General features: G+C 47.1%; 1 protein-coding gene across 1 annotated transcript in view; it reads left to right on the top strand.

Moving 5' to 3' along the window:
- Positions 1–18,287, top strand: part of Frmd4a (FERM domain containing 4A) — a 335,717-nt gene that overhangs the window by 285,663 nt on the left and 31,767 nt on the right. The window contains 3 exon segments of the mRNA XM_028895108.2: positions 1,580–1,718; positions 8,388–8,459; positions 8,461–8,530. Of these exon segments, the coding sequence (XP_028750941.1) occupies positions 1,580–1,718; positions 8,388–8,459; positions 8,461–8,530 (281 nt within the window).

Below are 18,287 nucleotides of genomic sequence, written 5' to 3'. Positions count from 1 at the left end.
TGTTAAATCTTTAGCTTAAAGAGTAAGACAATAACAGCAGCTTTAAATTTTAAAGGAAAATAGGGTTGGGGGGGATGCTATTATTCATAAGTCCAGATGAGTCTATGTTTCTTCCAAATTATATATTTTCTTTTTAAAATCATTGATATTTCTTCTGACACACAGATCAAGTGCTCTAGTTATACCCCAATCTGCCATCAGCCTCCCCCCCACCCTGCTTCTTCTACTTTGGTATGTATGATGTGTTGTGAGTGGGGACCACGGCACACACATGAAGGTCAGAGGCCCTTACCTTCCACCTTGCTTGAGACAGGTCTTGTGTTCTTTGCTAGTAATGCCAGGCTAGCTGGTACAAAAGCTTTCCGGTCCATTGCCCTCCCTCTGCCTCCCGCCTCACCACAGGGGCACTGGGATCACAAATGCACACGCCATGCCTCCAACTTAATGGGACATCTGGGGGTCCAAACTCAAGTCCCCACACTTTGTGGGTTAAGTGCTTTGGCCACTGAGCCATCTCCCCAGGCTCACTCCACTCTCTCTGCCCTCCCTCCATCCCTCTCTCCCTCCCCGCTACAAATACTTTCATTTGTTCCCAGACTTTAAACTATTTTAAAATATCTAATTACATTTATTTGTGTGTATATGCACAGGTGTTACCTTTGTGCACATGTGTATATGCATGTGTGCGTGTGCTTGTGCACGTGCGCGTGCACGTGCGTGTGTGTGTGTGTGTGTGTGTGTGTGTGTGTGTGTGTGTCTATGTGGCAGAAATCAGAGGACAACTTGCAGGAGTCCTTTCTCTCCTTATATCGTGTGGTTCCAAAGGATCAAACTCAGGTTGCCAGGTTTGGCAACAAGTCACGTCTCTGGCCCTGTTCTCAGATTTAATCGATGTACCCTATAGAATATACTTCGCTGAGACTATGGCCCCATAAATCTTTCCTCCCCAACCCAGACACCATGAACATGTTGAGACTGGTGCTTCCCGTTTTTACTCTTAAGCTCCACTTGCCTGTCTCTACTCCATATATTAGAACTCTAAGTGTGCTCACAGAGTTTACGGGAGTGGCTGGCTGCCCTTTCTCTGCCTCTCCTGATTCTTAAGTACCTTTACGCCCTGGGAATGGATCTGTGCTGGATAACTAGACCTTTCAAGGAACATCTTTCGAGTCAGAGCAATGCTGGGAGTCCCACGATGTAGGAAGTATTCAGGCCTGTGGAGAGGAGGAAAGAACTCACCCATCTTCGCCATAGGCAGCAATGCCTGGCTAATGAAGAGCAATGTCAGAGGCTTTTCCTGGCTCTGAGATTTGTCTTGGCTCCATGCCAGGAGCTGAAGATCAAAAAGGACCATCAAGTGACCTAGAGTGACCCATCGTGTCCTAGAGCTAAAACTCGAGGCGTCAGTTCCTGCACAGGGCATGGCCACGTGAATACTTCAGTGTATGTGTACCTGTAGACGTGTGTTTCTGTGTCCTTCACGTCCCTGGGCTCTCACTTAAACAAAGCTGTTTGGTGCACGGCTCCTCCCCATCCCTGAATGAAGACTGAATGAAGCTTGGGATTCTTGTTTTTCCAGGGCTTCGGTGACCAGGAGGACTTTTGGGCACAGTGGCATTGCTGTGCACACGTGGTATGCATGTCCCGCGTTAATCAAGTCCATTTGGGCGATGGCGATTAGCCAGCATCAGTTCTACCTGGACAGAAAGCAAAGTAAGGTAAGTGACCTTCCGCCGCCAGGCCGGGCGGGCGCTAACTGAGCCTCCAGGCAGCAGTTAGGGATGGGAATCAGACGGAGGGGAAGGAGGGCCTGCGTCCTTGGCCTGAGCCCCATCTGGGTAAGGGCTGGCCTCTTAGGGCTGCAGGTAAGAGGAATGCCAACAAATCCTTAGGGGGCCGCGCTGGGTGCTGCTCCTCAGGGGCTCCAGCCCAGGCCCCACCAGAGGTGCCCAAGCCTCAGGTACAGTCACGTGAGGCCCTTAGGAGGCATTCTGAACATACTTTTGGGGGCTCTGGAGGCTCTCTTAGGAGTGAGCTCTCAAACTCTTACTGATGTTTAGACAGTGGCATATTGTTTTCTTGGTAGTGGGGCAGATAACCGTCCTCAGCTAATAGAGGCGACCAACCCAGCCCATTTAGGGAAATTGCTGTGAAAAGCCCTTCAGGCTTTTCCAACTGCCAACTCTGTTTTTAAAATGTAAAACTGGAAAAGTGAAAAGGAACCCCAAACAAAACAGAAGCAGCACCAGCCCCATTTCCCTCAGGTAGACCTGGAGCCTGAGGCGTTGGGAAAGTGCCATCTCCAAGGCTGCTCCTCACCCACCCCCGGCCCAGACAGCCAGCTGTGCCTCCTGGTGGGTGGGAGAATGAGGTGCTCTCGGTTCACACACAGCTTATGGCAACACTCTGGCTTCCCTTCCTCCTCTTCCAGGGACCCCACAGGCCACTCCCACTCCAGGTATCACAGCCAGGCCCCTACAGGGGTAGATGGCTAAGTTTGTGTTAGGAGTCTACAGGCCTCAGGTGATGATGGGAACACTGAGCAATCCCAGCCGGGACCCCTCCAGTGGCTCCCACCATCCACAGGAAGTTGCCTCCCCTTGTGTGGGTTCTTAGGGACTAGTGGCATTTAAATGACTCGAGATGTACCCTCTTGGCTCCTTGTCCCTTTCTTGTGCCCTGCCCCCCACTGGAAGAGAAAGTGGGAGCTGAAAGTAAACTAAGCACAAGACAGTAAAAGGAAACTGGCGGGAATGAAGCCATCCTCCTGCCTCAGTTCAGGCCCCAGGCAGGGTCTGTCCCATGTCACAGCCACTGTCTGCTTCGTAGAGTATTGAGTCTTTTTCTGAGTCTTCCTGACCGTTTTATTTTGGGGGTGACAGAGTCTGGTGTTCATGCGGCTGGAAATCATGAGAGTATTCCACACTCCTTGAGTGATGATGGGCCTTGGCACAGGCCTTTGAAGCTTAATTAGATCAAAGGAAACAGGGCCACCGGGGTTTGACTCATGTGAGAAGTTGAGACGGAGGGGGCTGGTGATCTGCTCACCAGGGGAGGAGTTGGAGGTCGACACCCACAAACATTGATTTCATCCTGTGTTGCTTGCTGGTGGGTAGCAATGGTCGAAAGGCTGAACATTTTCCCCAAATCCCACTGCCAGTGACTCTTGAGGGCAGAACCCTACCCTACCCCACCCCCACTCTGTGACCAGAGTCTGCAATGGGAAGAGGAAGTTGCCATTTCACCCACTGGACAGTGCAGTATCAGCGGCGGCAACCCTCCTCCCCAGGCTGGTGTTTCTTGGGTATCTCAAGTAGCCTATTCTTGGGGTTCTTTGAAAAAAAAAAAGAAAAAAAAGCTCACATTTGCCTATGAGAAGTCTTGTTCAGCGGACTTCCAGGGGGCCGAGGATTCAGTAAGTGAAGCTTGGGGGAAAATAATCACCAATCACTCTTTAGCAGGAACCATTATTTTAAAAAACAAACTGAGGGCTGGAGAGATGGCTCAGTGGTTAAGAGCACTGGCTGATCTCCCAGAGGACCCAGGTTCAATTCCCAGCACCCACATGGCAGCTCCTAACTGTCTATAACTCCAGTTCCAGAGGTCTGACATCCTCACACATACATGCAGGCAGCACACCAATGCACACAAAATATAAATAAATAAATAGATAAATAAATAAATAAATTGTTTAAAAGAGAGAGAGAGAGAGAAACCCAGCTACGGGAGGTGGCAGGTGGCCCATACCTGTAATTCTAGCTCTTAAGTGGCAAATACAGGGAGAGTGTTGCTTCAGGGCTAGCCTAATCTATATAGAGTTCCAGGCTAGCCAAGGCAACTTACTTAATGAGACTGCCTCAAAAAAGAGAAAGAAAGAAAGAAAGAAAGAAAGAAAGAAAGAAAGAAAGAAAGAAAGAAAGAAAGAAGAAAGAAAGAAAACAGAAAGAAGAGGCAAAAACCAAAGCCCAAAAGCATGAGGAAGCTCTTCGCTGTCCTTCTTAGTAATTCTGAAGGACAAAAGGAAACAGCCAAATTCCCAAGGGGAATAGAATTTTACCCAGGGATCTTTACATGGCTGCAAATGTCCTGGAGGCCTAGATACATGTCAGGAAAAAAAAAAAGTTTGTCTTCTTGTGGTACTAGGAATTGAACCTGGGACATTATTCCTAAGCAAGTGTTCCACCGCTGAACTTGTCCTCAGACCTGGGATTAGGAGCCAATTCTTTAACATTACAGACAGGCGAAGACCAGGTTCCCCTGTTTGGATTTTGGACAACTGTTTCCCAGCTCAGTGACCTTGGGTAGGCGTCTTATCACATGCCCTTTGCTTTCCCCAACTGGAGAACAGAAAAGGAACTTCCTGACCCAGATTTGTACTTGCTGAAATGACATGGTGTTTGTGAAACTGCTTTAGGAAATTTGTGTTTTATTAACATCGTGGTTAAGTTAACACGTTCCCCTGTTCAATGCTGCGTCAAGTTCAAATTGTCTGAGAAGACCCCACTTTAAAGCTGAGCTGGTGAAATACTGAGTCGGAGTTACATTACAGCACAGTTCATTTCTGGGATGTCATATGACCCATCTTTGGTGGGCAGCATGGACTCTGCAGTGATTGTCAACAGGCCTAGGATAGAAAGCTTCGCTTATTTCTGGACAGCCAGTGTGGGCTGGCATCCTGGCAGGGCTTCGCATTCTACTGTATGGGGCCATGCCAACCATTCCTTTCTCTGAAGTGCTCCCAGCCCAGTTCAGGCCTCCCAAGTGATGTTTATCAAGCCCAGAGAAACAAGTCCAGTCTAGCGGTTTGAGTCAGTGAGAGCAGGAGCCAAGACAGCTCATGGGCCTCCTCCCTGGCACCCAGAGTACCTCCTGGTCATTGTGCAAATCATTTAAGAAAGCCTCCCAGTGGTGGCACACACCTTTAATCCCAGCACTCAGGAGACAGAAGCAGGCAGATCTCCGAGTTCGAGGCCAGTCTGGTCTACAGAGCGAGTTCCAGGACAGGCAGAGCTACACAGAGAAACCTTGTATGAAAGAGAGAGAGAGAGAGAGAGAGAGAGAGAGAGAGAGAGAGAGAGAGAGAGAGAGAGAGAGAGAGAGAGAAAGGAGGAAGAGGAGGAAGAGGGAGGGAGGGAGAGAGGGAAGGAAGAAAGAGAAGTATCCTCTCTCTCCCTGTCCTCTCTCTCCCCATTTGCCCCCTCTCTTCCTCCCACTTCCTCTTCCTCCATCAGCTCCTCAAACATGTACACGAAGGAAAACTTGCACCATCACAAACAGAGCGGAGGGAAGCTGGTTCTCTGCAGTTCACTGAGTAGGAAGCTCTGCAGACATCCACTGTAACTGATCATTTATATCTGCTGTTACTAAAGTTCAGCAGTGCTGTCAAAAGGATTCAGTAACCTCTGCATCCTGGAGCCAGAGTGACTTTCAAACTTCAGGGGCAAGTACTAGAAAGCTCCCCTTGTTTAGAGGAACTAATGGATGCTTCTCCTCTCACCTGAGAGTGGTGCTTTCTAGAGTTAGCCCCAATGCAGACATCTTTCCTCCTTATTCTCTCCTTTTTTTCTCCTTTCCTCGTCCAATCTATTTATCCCTTCTAAAATCAACAGCATGATAGAGCAATTTAGGCTTGCTCCCAGAACATCCACACTGACACCGAGTGGTCATTTGGGATGTTTAGGGACTCCAGGGCTGGCCCAGAGACCTAACATTGCAAGAAGAGAATTTCCTGGGACTGTTCATTGTATTTTTTGCTGGTTCTCATCCCACAAGCAATCTGTTGGGTTATTGTGATAGGTCCATTCCAGAAAGTTCTTAAAGTTACCAGAATCTAGAGTCCATTAGAAAAAGGCTATCTGTTGTTCCTGCTTCTGTAGTTTGGTTTTCTGCCTCTGGGGTTGATGTCTAAGCAGGACGGGAGGGGACTCCTTGGAGGACAGGTTTTCCATGTGATCAATGGAATCTTTACAAAGCCAAGTAGAGCCATCAATCTAACGTCATTCACAAATTACATCCAGGTCCTAAATTATACCCCACTCCTATTGCAGTGGCCTGGACATACAGTATTCACCCTGGTCCTCATCCCAACTCTGTGATCCCCATGTTACAAGCAGGCATCTGGGGACCAGAGAGGTCAAGGGCCAAAGTCTAACAGTGACTGATGAGGAGGAGCTCCAGGCCCTAGCCACTGTGTTATGTGAGTTCCATGAGTTGCTGCTCTGTAGCCATTTAAGTGTGGGCTTCTATAAAAAAGGCAGGACTTGGTCAAATGCAGTGTAGAAAGAGAGGAAGTAATGGATTGTGTGCACCCTGCTTGTCTGAAGGATAAAGCACAGCCAGATGGGTGCTGTAGATATGTAGGGTCCACATGAAACAGAAAGGCCTTCCTGTTTCCTGAGGCAGCCAAAGGCTGCCAGGCCTGGCAGCTGGCTTTGTTTATGAACACAGGGGCCCTAACCTGAGGAAGCCGACCTGGTACTGTACCTAAAGAAGAAAGAGGGGCTTGGAAAGGAGACCCAAGTCAAAGTTCCAATGGTAGAGGAGGAGAGGAGGAGGAAGACAGTTCACATCAGGTGAACAAAACAAAAGCAAAGGTCTCCGTGTTTCTTCTGGCTAGAGACGCTCATTTGTTAAGAGGAGGAAAGGACGCAGGGCCGGAAGTCACTGTCGTCCATCAGCACAGGCAACAACATCTGAGGCCAGAGGAAGGGCAAGGCCTGAAGGGTCCAAACAGCCTTTGTGGGACAAATAACAGCTCCTGGGCAAAGGAGGAGGCCTGTAAGTCAGGAAGAGGGGACCGTGGTGTGCAGGCCTCTCCAAAGCTGTCAGCATCTGTCTGGAACCTTGTGGGTGTGGAAAGACTTCCTCTCCTGTAGCAGCCACCCATGGAACTCACCCAACTCCACCACAGAGAGCCAGTGTGTGCTTAGAGTAACATTTGCTGTGTTTTCATGATGCTTATGAGAAAATTAAAGAATTGATTTAAAAACAATAGCAACAAATGGCAAAATGCCAAATAATGTCTATAGGAAGAAAATACAGCACATTTCCACATTACCAAAGGTGTCACTAAATAATGCAGGTAGCCTTACTGAAGAAGCGATTACTTTTAGAGATAGAATTGTAAACACAGAACAAAACCGTTCCGAGATTCTCCTCACCTCTGTAACTATAAGCCCAACAAGGTCAGTTGATCTCCACACAAAGTGGACTGGAGTTTGAACTCTGAAGCCTTGAACTTTGGAGCCTTCATAGATTTAGTCAATGAAAATTGAAGCAAATCTCCAGCTAGATGCTATTGGTGGGAACCGAGTATCCCAGAGGTTTCTGTCTGTGTATAGTCTTTGCAGATGTAGGATGCCAGTAATTCGTCATCTAAACTTTCCCTGGTCACACAGGTAATAACTGAAGATATTTAATAACGTCTAAATGTATTGATAGTTCATGAATTTGTTCCACAAATCTCATCTGTCATCCATAAAGCTAAATTTTTTTTCTCCTCTTTGTTTAAGCATAAAATAAATATCGTCACAACTATGTATGTACAAGTGTGTGTGTGTGTGTGTGTGTATGTGTGTGTGTTACTAGGGGTTGAACCCAGGATCTTGTACATACCAGAGAAGTGATCTACCATTGAGCTATACCTACTTATTCTACGTTTTATGTTAAGAATGGATCCCTCAAGTGGGTGGCAGTGGTGCATGCCTTTAATCCCAGCACTCGGGAGGCAGAACCAGGTGGATCTCTGTGAGTTGGAAGCCAGCCTGGTCTATAGAGCGAGATCCAGGACAGGAACCAAAACTATACAGAGAAACCCTGTCTTGAAAAACCAAATTAAAAAAATGGATCCCTCACTAAATTGTTCAAGCTGGCTTTAAACTTGCTCTTTGGCCCAGGCAGTCTCTGTCAAGCAGAGAAGAAAGGAGAGGAGGGGAGGGATTAGAGAGAGAGAAGGGGATGTCCTACACACAGCTTGTCTCTTTCAACTCCAGCTCACCCTTCTGTGGTTGGTAGTTACTTCCCTAGTTTATATTTGGGAATAATAAGACACAATAAGATGAAATACTTTTCCCAAAATATAGATTGCAAAGATCACACTCTTTGCACTTTGTTTGTTTTTTGTTTGTTTGTTTATTTTTGTTTTTGTTTTTTTTTGTTTTGTTTTGTTTTTTGCTTTTTAAGCTGAGGATTGAACCCAGGGCCTTGTGCTTGCTAGGCAAGCACTCTACCCACTGACTAAATCCCCAACCCTGCACTCTGTTTTATAGCCTGTGGAATCCTGGGCTGTGAGTTCCGGTTTGTGTAGCTTATGAGCCACCTGACTTCAGGACTCCAAGTAGGCAAGTGTTTTCTGTTCCCTCTTTAACCTGTACGCCTTTCCTTTCCAGTCCAAGATCCATGCAGCACGAAGTCTGAGTGAGATCGCCATTGACCTCACCGAAACAGGGACGCTGAAGACCCTCGAAGCTGGCCAACATGGGGAGCAAAGGGAAGATCATCAGCGGCAGCAGCGGGAGCCTGCTGTCCTCAGGTAGGGCCTGTGCCCGAGGCACCTTCCACAGAACGGCTTCCACCCAGGGAGGTAGGGGACACCATCCCATGCTGTCCAGACGCTGGCTTTAGTTCCCAGACCAAGCTTTGGAGACAAATGTGGGTTTAAGAAGTTTCCCAAGATACCCAAAGGGGCAGAGGGAGATGACCATCACTTCACAGTATGAGGCAAATTGTCCGAGTTTCTGCAGGTACCTCACAGGGATTTTTAGAATGCTGACTGACCGGTGTCATCAGTAACTATCATCAGAAACGTCAGCTCCAAAGGCAGAGAGTGGGGTTTGCTTGTGTGTTCTTAAGAGGGGGGCTGAACTGGGGAAGGAGAGGTCAGGGTCAAGCTGCTATATTCTGCTTCCAAGGAGACATCTGAGGCTTTAAAAGGTAAACGAGACAAGGAGAGACTTGCTGTCACAAGAGATGGCTGAATGAGTACCCTTTGTCGCCACCCAGTTCTACTGTCTATCTCTGTGAGCATCAGGCAGGTGGTTTTACCATTAAAGATTAGGAGGGCCAAATCAAAATTATTTTGGCTTCAAGAGTGGAGATCAAGGACCTAGTTCATTGGTAGAGTGTTTGCTTAGCTCCCACAAGGCTCTGGGTTCAACCCCTAGCCCCTGAATTAATTAGAGTGGGAATGCCATTTGCTCAAAGGACAAGAAGAGGCATGGGTTAACGGCGGGCTGAGGGAGAAAAAGACAGCCATTGTTCAGAAATATGAGCCACGTGTGACTAGTCAATGCCTCTTCCAAAGCTGCGTGTTTAAACGCCTGATTAATTTAGGTGGCTGTTTGCTTGCTTCCTGTCGCTGTGATAAACATCATGACCAAAAACAACTTAGGGGGCAAAAGTGTTTATTTCATCTTACACTTCCAGCTGTCAGTCCATCACTGAGGGAAGTCAGAGCAAAAACTCAAGGCAGGCATTGAAACAAACCACAGAGAAACACCGCTTACTGGCTTGCTCTCCCAGGCTCTTATTCCTCTCCCAGGCTCTTATTCAACCAGCTTTCTTATGCAGCCCAGGCCCACCTGCCTAGGGATGATACCACCCACAGTGGAGTGCGCTCTCCTACATCAGCCATCCGTCAAGACCGTCTCACCAGACATGACCACAGGCCAATCTGACCTGGGCAGTCCTGTGCTTGAGACTCAGACAGATGACTCTGGGCTATGTCAAGATGATAGATAAAGCTAACTAGGACAAGAGCCATGTCACCTTGCCTCTGAGCTAGGAAAAGAAAAGATGTCTCTACCTCCTGTCTGTGTCTAGGGCCAGTGCTATAACTACATACAGTGACTGCAAACAAGGGTAACAACCAAAAAGGGAAAGACAGAAGAAAAAGACGAGCTGACGTGTGTTAGCTTCTGGGCTGGTGGTGTCCGCTCATAGGCAGAAGTTCAAACTGAAAGAGCTAAGGAGAGGAGTATGTACACTGGACCTGGAGTGAGAAGTGGGTTTGCTATGGGGCTGACAGAGTGTGAACTCAGGTCTCATGTTGGACAGGCTATGGCCCTACTTCTCAGAGACCTAGTAATACGTTCACACGCTTGTGAGCTCTATATAATATGCTGTATATTGCTTGTCTTAAATGAACTGTCAACATTATATAAGCTTCGGGCTCATAAAAGCTGGGTCTGTCTCTGCCATACCTCTATAGGGTTGACTTTAACTCTAACTCTGCCCTTGCCTAGAATTCTTCAAAGCTGTTTCATACAAAAGGTATGCCACATGGTCGTGACTTCTGAGGCTTAGAAGTTTGCAAATAAAACTGTAGAAAAAGTCTTTTTATATCAAGATAAGACCATTCAAAACCTAAACATCTCTCCAGGGCTATAGCCCCTGCCAGCCTCCCACTGAATGGGCAGAGCGGAGCCAAAGGCAACACCATGTTTGTCTCTTAGATACAGCATGCAATGGTTTTCCTAATTCCTGTGAAATGGTCTCAGATAAGAGCCTGGATCTATCCTACCTGCCTCCTTCTCTGGTTCCTGAGAATCGAGCCTTGCTCCACTCTGGATTCTTCCAGCTCAGGGTTGTAGGAGTGCAATACGACCATTGGTTTTCTCCTCATCCCACAAGAGTCTGTAAGTCTGCATGAGTCCAGGAATGAGTTTATGTTTCTACCAAGTTCCCAGATCACTCTGCGGCTGCTGGTCCAGGGACTGTGTTTTGAAGGCCACTCTTGTTGCTAAGAAGAGACTGAAGTGGTCACGTAGCTTAAGATAATGACACCCAGGCTTCTCCACTTTCAGCCTATGACCTGGTCCATCTTCCTGGGCCCCTCATATCTCTAAGGCAACCTCTAAGGGCATCAAGGCAGATGCCTATCAGCAGCTGTAGATGAAGTTTCTAAGGTGAGACTTAACCCACATAACCATCAGGAATGGCATTTAAGCATCTTTAAAACCAGAATGCAACTCATTTCTATACTGTCATCAGATTGGCATTAATCACCAATCCAAGGGCTAAAACATAAACCTCAAGAAAATCTTCCTGCTGAATCCATGCCTATGTGTAATGTGCAAGCATCGTCCTCTTGGGTGAGATGCTTAGGAACTGATAAATGCAGCTGAGGCACTTATGGCTCATACTAGTCCCTAGCTTCAGCCACTCAGCTCTTCTGATGTTGCTAAGCGAGAGCCACATGAGGAGACCAAGGAACATATCAACCTCTCCCAGGCCATACAAGTTTGAGCCTGAAAAAATGTTTGTGAATGCCAGCTGAGGTTCCTTGGGGATCCCCCACGCCCACCCTCATGACTTAGGAAAACAGCTGGGACAATGGAGGGAGGGACCAGAACAGGATGCATGCCATCAGCGCACAAAGGGAATTTCTAGGATATATGGATCTGGTCCTCCCTCCCATGGAGGTCGCTGCCTGCTGCCTCTCATGATTGCTCTGGGAAGAGGCAGCCCTCACCTGGGGAAGGCCATTGGTAGCTCTACCTATGACGGGCCAAGTTAGTATCCCACTGTGGAGGAATTTAGTCCCTGGTCTAAAAACCGGGGCAGCTGGCTAGTCTCCTTCCTCTTTCTTTCTGTCCTCTTGTCTGTAACATGGTCTCACATGCTTGCTGTTACAGGACAGCTCTGTCTTATTGTGAACACTTCCCAGACCTTCCATGCTAATGTTCACTCAGAGAGGAGACAACGCAGCATCCACTTGCATAAACTGTTTCCCCCCACCCTCCTTAGTATGTGGTATCTAATAAATGTTCCTTAAAAGCATACTGAGAACCTAGTCAGTAAAAGAAAATTCCTACTCCATTGTCCAGCATCCAGTAGCTACTCAGGAAAGTATCAATAAGAAGTTTTAGAGACTAGCAGAAAGACCTGCTGTGTGTGGTAAGAACCTTCATGTTTCTGGAACATGTGGTGTCTCTGGCCTCACAAAGAGTTCTCCTGAGAATCCCCAAACCTCTAAGGTAAAAAGTGATCCCACATTGATCATTAGGAATGACATCCAAGCATCTTTAAAGCTAGACGGAACATCTCTGTGCTGCTGTCAGGCTGACGTTCTCTGTCACCCTGGTGTTAGACCTTTTGAGGTTCACTTGCATCGGCCCCTCAGCCCTTTCCAATGTTGTCCCTGGGGCAATGGTGGCCACCTCTTATTGTTTCTGCTCATTGCCTTCTACACTTCCCAGTGCCGCAACATCATGCATAACCAAACCACATAACAATGCTGTCCTATTTCCGTAATGTAAACATTCATTTTGACTCCTAAGAGATGCTAGCTTATGCTTTGATTTTGATCATTTGGGTCCGCTGTTGGGCACAGCCCTCCCCACGCACCAACGCCGGGCGTGGCCCAAGAAGTCGGTGCTGCCGAGGTTTGTTTATACTGGACTGTGGAACCTTGAGTGCAGCAAAAACCTCCTCTGCTGAATGGATGTTTCTGAACTCAACTGTGCAGGGCTGGCCCGAGCCAAAACTAGGGAAGGGGGTAATATACAGAGCATTTAAAAACACATAGGCCTCTCTGAAAAGAGTTTGAATATTGTATATTGATACAAAATAAAATAGTTCCAAGCTATTAGTAACTTAAAAGGCAGTTTTCCTACTTAAGGATGTAGGAAATTGCCTTTAAAATTGCCGGGAAGTCCAGTTCTTGGTATCCGAGGCCTCTAATGCTAAAGAAATGAAGGAATGCCATCATTATCCATTACAAAAATCGGAAGTCCGTGCCCACCGATGACCTGAGTCATTAGTATGAGCCGGGCAGGAGGGGTGGTGACTAGCATTTCCAAATGAAAAGCGCACATGGTTCTGTGATGAAGTTCAGAGTTAAGACATTTTACACAGGGGCCCCCAGGAGAATGCTGTAGGCTTATATCCTGGTGGAGACCCACAGGGTGATGTCCGTCCCACCCAAGTCAGAGCTACAGGTCTGTGTCGGTCAAAATCTACACGTGTAGGGCTTCAGGAAATCTGCTGATGGATCACCAGAAAGGGAGAGAATAAGCGGGACACTTAGTCACAGTGGCCCTTATCAGCCTAGATATTTCCTCCAAATTTGGAGAGAGCTTTGGCCATGGTGTTTTGTTCACTTGGGCTTCGAGTAACAAGTTGTTAAGATGCTCAGTACAGTTTGAGAGAACAGCCATAAATTCAAACCATCCATTCAGCCGAGCTGTTTGTAAAGCTTGTACTTTCTCTCTCCCCAGCCCACCTCCTCTCTTTCTACATGAGCTGGGGTACAGCCCAGTGGACAGAACACTTGCCTAAGCCCTCAGTTCAATCCCCAGCACCGCACAAGAAAGAAAAACAGAAGGCCCATCCCAGATCTTCTGCAGGCTCTTCAAAGGGTTTCTTCCCCTTCCCTTCCCCCATTCCTTGAAATGTTAGAGGGACAGGGATGAGGGGGAGGCGGAGGAGGCGTAACAAAACAAAAACAACCAACAACTATTCTTGTGTCATTGTAGCCGAAGACACACGGCCTTTGCTTTGCTTGTCTGGAAGTGAGAGTCTAAGATTGGTGTCAGCATTGTTTGGGGGATCTGTCTTCACACAGCAGTCCGGACTTCAGTGGAAGCGTAGGCGCAGTTGGGATGATTTTCGCTCTCAGGCTATTTACAACAAATGGCACAAGCCCACTTAGGAAATACCCAGAATTCTGCAGGGCCCCACGACTTGCTGTATTAGCCACTCAAACCAATATATTCTCTCTCTCTCTCTCTCTCTCTCTCTCTCTCTCTCTCTCTCTCTCTCTCTCTCTCTCTCTCTGTTTGACAGGGAGAGGGGAGAGAGAGAGACTTGATATTCCTTCTTAAATGGAAATACAAGACACTGATTTTTTTTTTTTTGAAATAGAATAAAGGAGCCTGAAGTATCCCTTTACCAGCAAACGAAATAGTATAATGAGTAAATGGATAAGACTTTGGCTGTGTGGTTAATTCGGTGGCAGCCGAGTCTTCTTCCACTTGATCCAGCAGGAGCATGACAACTATGATAACGGATCTGAGGTTTTAAACGTACAGCCACACCCAGACCTGCATTCTGCTGTCATGCCACAGCTCTGACACTTTTCATTCTAGGAAAAACATGTTGTGCTCAACCCTGACCCTGGCCTTCATTATTAAACAATTCCCACATTCTCCTTCTCTGAATGCAACCACTTCCGTCCATTGTAAGGACGTTTATTAATAACCAGTGTAAAAATGACAATACCAACGATTGGACATCTCTCCCCACGGAGAGGCGCCTACCAGCCGTGTGCTTATAGCTGTGTCCAGCTCACACCGCGTGACTCTGCGCGGGTATAAATCATGCAGTGTTTCTTGTTTAGGGTTTTTCTTTTTGTCTCTTTGGTCAGTCTCCTTCCAGGATCTTTCTCTGGCCTGGTAGAGTTTTCTATCAGCTACGTGGTGCCTCTCCTTTTAGGTCCAAGATGAACTGCATTCCAGAGGCCTTAAATTTGGTCATAACCTCGGCTCTGCTGTTGGGCACAACCTCCCAGGCACTGCCAAAGAGGTTGTTTATGCTGGACTGTGAAACTGGGCAGGCTGCAAAAGCACTGTCTGCAGAATGGATGTTTCTGGACTCAACTGAGCAGGTCTGGCCTGAGAGGAAAAAAAAGTGGTGGCCCCTTCCGCTTCTATTTGGTAGAAGGTGGGGGTGACAAAGTCACTTTGGGGGCTATATTTTGTGTCCTTGGGTGTTACTGGTAAAGGTATACTTTCCTGTTAAAAAGAACTTAGACTGACACCATATAGTCTTAGCGAACAGTTTTTGGTGGTAAGGATTTAAACATTGGAAGAGAGAGCTCCCTGCGACCTCCCAGACACATCACTCTGTTTCTACTTAGCCAAACTCTGTGTTCAACGTTCCCATCTTTGCTGAGAGCACAGAATAAGGATCATTGAGATTTGCAATTAATCTCCAAACCTCCATATTACAATAGACCAACAGCCCTGGAACCAGCAAGATCAGTTCCCTGGCTTTCTGAGCTGAGGAATGAAAATCATATGCATTCCTCACAAGCTATGGTTTCAATTAGATATTTTACCAGATGCATTAACTTTTAAATACTGACTGTCTCTCTGTTTACCTCCTTCCTTTCTTCTTGCCCCAGAGCATGCCCCCTTTTAAATGGCATTTATAGTCTTCCTTTTTGGCAAAAAGTGCCACTGAATCTCCCCAGAGAGCAAAGCCATCCCAAAGACTCCTGGTTGCTTTTTAAAGAACTTCAATCTCACTACTCTCCGAATTAAACTATTCCAAATCTCCAAGGCTGATGAAAAGTTCTCTGGGCACGCATGGTTCATGTTGGGAACGACAGTGAATTCAGAGATGGCCCATTGAGATAACACGTTGGTCCTGCCATCTCCCATGTGGCATTATTCCATAGGGTCTCCTAGGACATCTTTGATGCAAGGAATTCATCCTTGAGGATTTGTCTTGGGAAATAAATATCTCTTTATCATAAAGGGGAGCCTAACCCTTTTCCCCATATTTATTCCTGGGTATCCGCCAAAACTTTTCCTCACAGCTTCTACAGATCTGCTGGGACTTGGCTGTCTTCATTTTTTTTTTTTTTTAAACTTTTCATTTTCCCCCTCAAAGGCCAAAACAGACAGTCATTTCCTTTCCTTGCTTTTACAACAGCAGATTTCTTAAGCGGGGAGTACTATTTGTGTTAAATTTCCCCTCCTTCCAAAGAGGAAAGCACCCCTCCCGCCTTCTGGATTCAAGGGGGGCCGGTCATCAGCATTTGTGTGTGAAAACAGATGCACAGGTCCCTGTGTATCCTCAGCAGGATGCGAACTCATATCCGGTGCCGACTGGCTTGGGATCTTTGGAATGACTGCAACAAATTCTCCATCACAGCTTAGTGAGGCGATCCTTCCATATGCTCGTCAGAGAGCTGCGGCTTGCTCCGCTGCCGTTCCACATGTGGTCTTTCCATACACAGCTGCCACCAGTCTGAAAAGTGGAAATCAGTCCCAAGTCCACAGTAATGTCTGTGATGTCAACTGGCTTCCTCCGAAGATCCCCAAGTACCCACTGAAAATGACTTTCTTTGAGCAACAGTTTTCATCTAGCCATATCTGTACAAGCCATATCTTCCTGGGACTGGGGGATGTCGCTCACTTGCTGGAGCTCTTCACTAGCACACTTAAAGCCCTAAATTCATTCCCAGCACCATATAAACCAAGTGTGGTGACCTTCACCTCTTTAATGCCAGGACTCAGGAGACAGAGGCAGGAGGATCAAGGTCATAGTCATAAATATAGAGTCCGAGGCTAGCTTGAGCTAGAGACCCTGTCTCCAAATGTATTTACATAAACAATATGTCTTCTTCTCTTTGTCCCACCAGTCACCTGGTTCACTCAAATCCTTCGGGTTAGGAGTGAAATGAGATCATAAACAGTTAAAGTGCTGTATTTTACTCTTCTCTCATCCAAGTCGAGACTTGCTAAGCACTAAGATTTGCTAAAGAGCTTACCTGACAGTTGGTTTTCTCAGCAGTCAATCAGAGGGAGGTTGAACGTCCTCAGGGAATCATCTGGTGGCAGTGGTGGTGCACGTCTTTAATCCCAGCACTCTCAGGCAGATCTCTGTGAGTTCCAGGCCAGCCTTGTCTACAAAGAGCATTCCAGGACAGCCAGCCGGGGCCATATAGAGAAACCCTGTCTCAAAAAACCCCAAAAGAAACAAACCAACCAACAAAAACGAGAAGCGATCACCAAGAAACCAGGCCAGTCCCTCGGGGGTCCCCTGTGCTGTGGGTGCCTTCTCTGGCAACCACAGTATCTTCCATCCTTGTTCATTTGCTTCTCTGCAACTCCTCTAGGGGGCAGTACCGAGGACTGCTGTTGTACTGGGAGATCGGAAGACCCCCAATGGCTTCCTCCTTCGGCCTTCTCTTGCATTTTGAGATCAGAGTATGCAGTGCAGTGGGAAGAGCTTGCTGGGGAAGTGGATGCATGGAAATGCAGCTCACAGCGAGGCTAGGGCATCCTAGCCGCGAGACAAACGTTCCCACCCTCATGGAGTTTCCATTCGCGGGACAAAACAGGCCACACAGAGCAAAGCTTGAATCCAGCCCTGCTTCCCTAGACCACCATAGCCTCCCCTGTGAATGCGGAGATGTTTCTCGGAGGATATAATGAGGTGTAGCCTGTGAGAAGCCCCTGCTGGGTTCTGTAAGAAACCCCGCTTTCTTTCCCTTCTGCCTCCAAGCTTCCCGAACTGCACCTACATCATTCTTCATTTCCTTGCTGGTCTACTCCGTGCGCTCTCTTTACAGCATGGAACATTCTGAAATGGAGATGCCAACCCGCGATAAAAAGCCAGGAAGCCTTTTTAATAAAAATAACTAATATTCATGTGACTTTTAGTATGTTCTAGGTTTTCTCCTAGTATCTTCCAATCATCTCTTTTCATCTTCCCAATATTTGAAGAGCCCTGTTTTCATTGCCTAGTTTATAGGGGAGGAAACCAAGACTCAGAGAAGTTCTAGAACCTGCCCCCCACCATCCCAGAGCGAGTCAGCTGAAACACACACACAGCCCTGGTAACCCCTCAACCTCTAGACTGCAGGCTCCTGCTTTGTTATCCAAAGACTATTCTGAATAGCCTTTCCTGTAAATCTGAGTGTTGCTTGACCCACCAGAAAGGGCACTCATGTATTACCCCTGTCTTTCAAAAATACTCATCTCACCTCGGCTTCTCATCGGCCTACTACACAACTCACTATTTCCTTCATTCCTTCCCAGGCAGCCCTTGGCCACTGTTTTTTCAATGTATAAATGTTGAAACTTCACTCTTCTGGGTACAGTAAAGATGCTCCATCCATCTCTTTTTTGTTTGTTTGTTTGTTTTGTTTTGTTTTGTTTTTCGAGACAGGGTTTCTCTGTGTAGCTTTGCGCCTTTCCTGGAACTCACTTTGGAGACCAGGCTGGCCTCGAACTCACATCCATCCATCTTTTTACTTCATCTTAGGGACAGCTCCAATTTAGGTCTTTTGAGCATCCAGAGTCACAGATATTTGCTTTGGCCTCTTGCTGGAGGAAGAGGTAAAGCCTTTAGGCACTTGTGGGAATCAAGCATGCCGCCCCCCAGCACCACCTCCACAAGGAGGCAGCAGCAGCAGCAGTGAAATGATCAGAGATGGTGGAATACTTGTCGTTCCTAGAGGTTTGAGTGGTAAAAGGAGGAAGGAGGTTGTACTGTATCTAAAGTTTCTTTGATAACATTTGCAGAGGTGAGGGCTAATGGCTGAGAAGGAATCT

Source organism: Peromyscus leucopus, chromosome 5, assembly GCF_004664715.2.
Source record: "Peromyscus leucopus breed LL Stock chromosome 5, UCI_PerLeu_2.1, whole genome shotgun sequence".
NCBI classification, from domain to species: Eukaryota; Metazoa; Chordata; class Mammalia; order Rodentia; family Cricetidae; genus Peromyscus; species Peromyscus leucopus.
The sequence above is the reverse complement of the archived record's forward strand: the minus strand, read 5'-3'. Positions and strand labels throughout refer to the sequence as shown.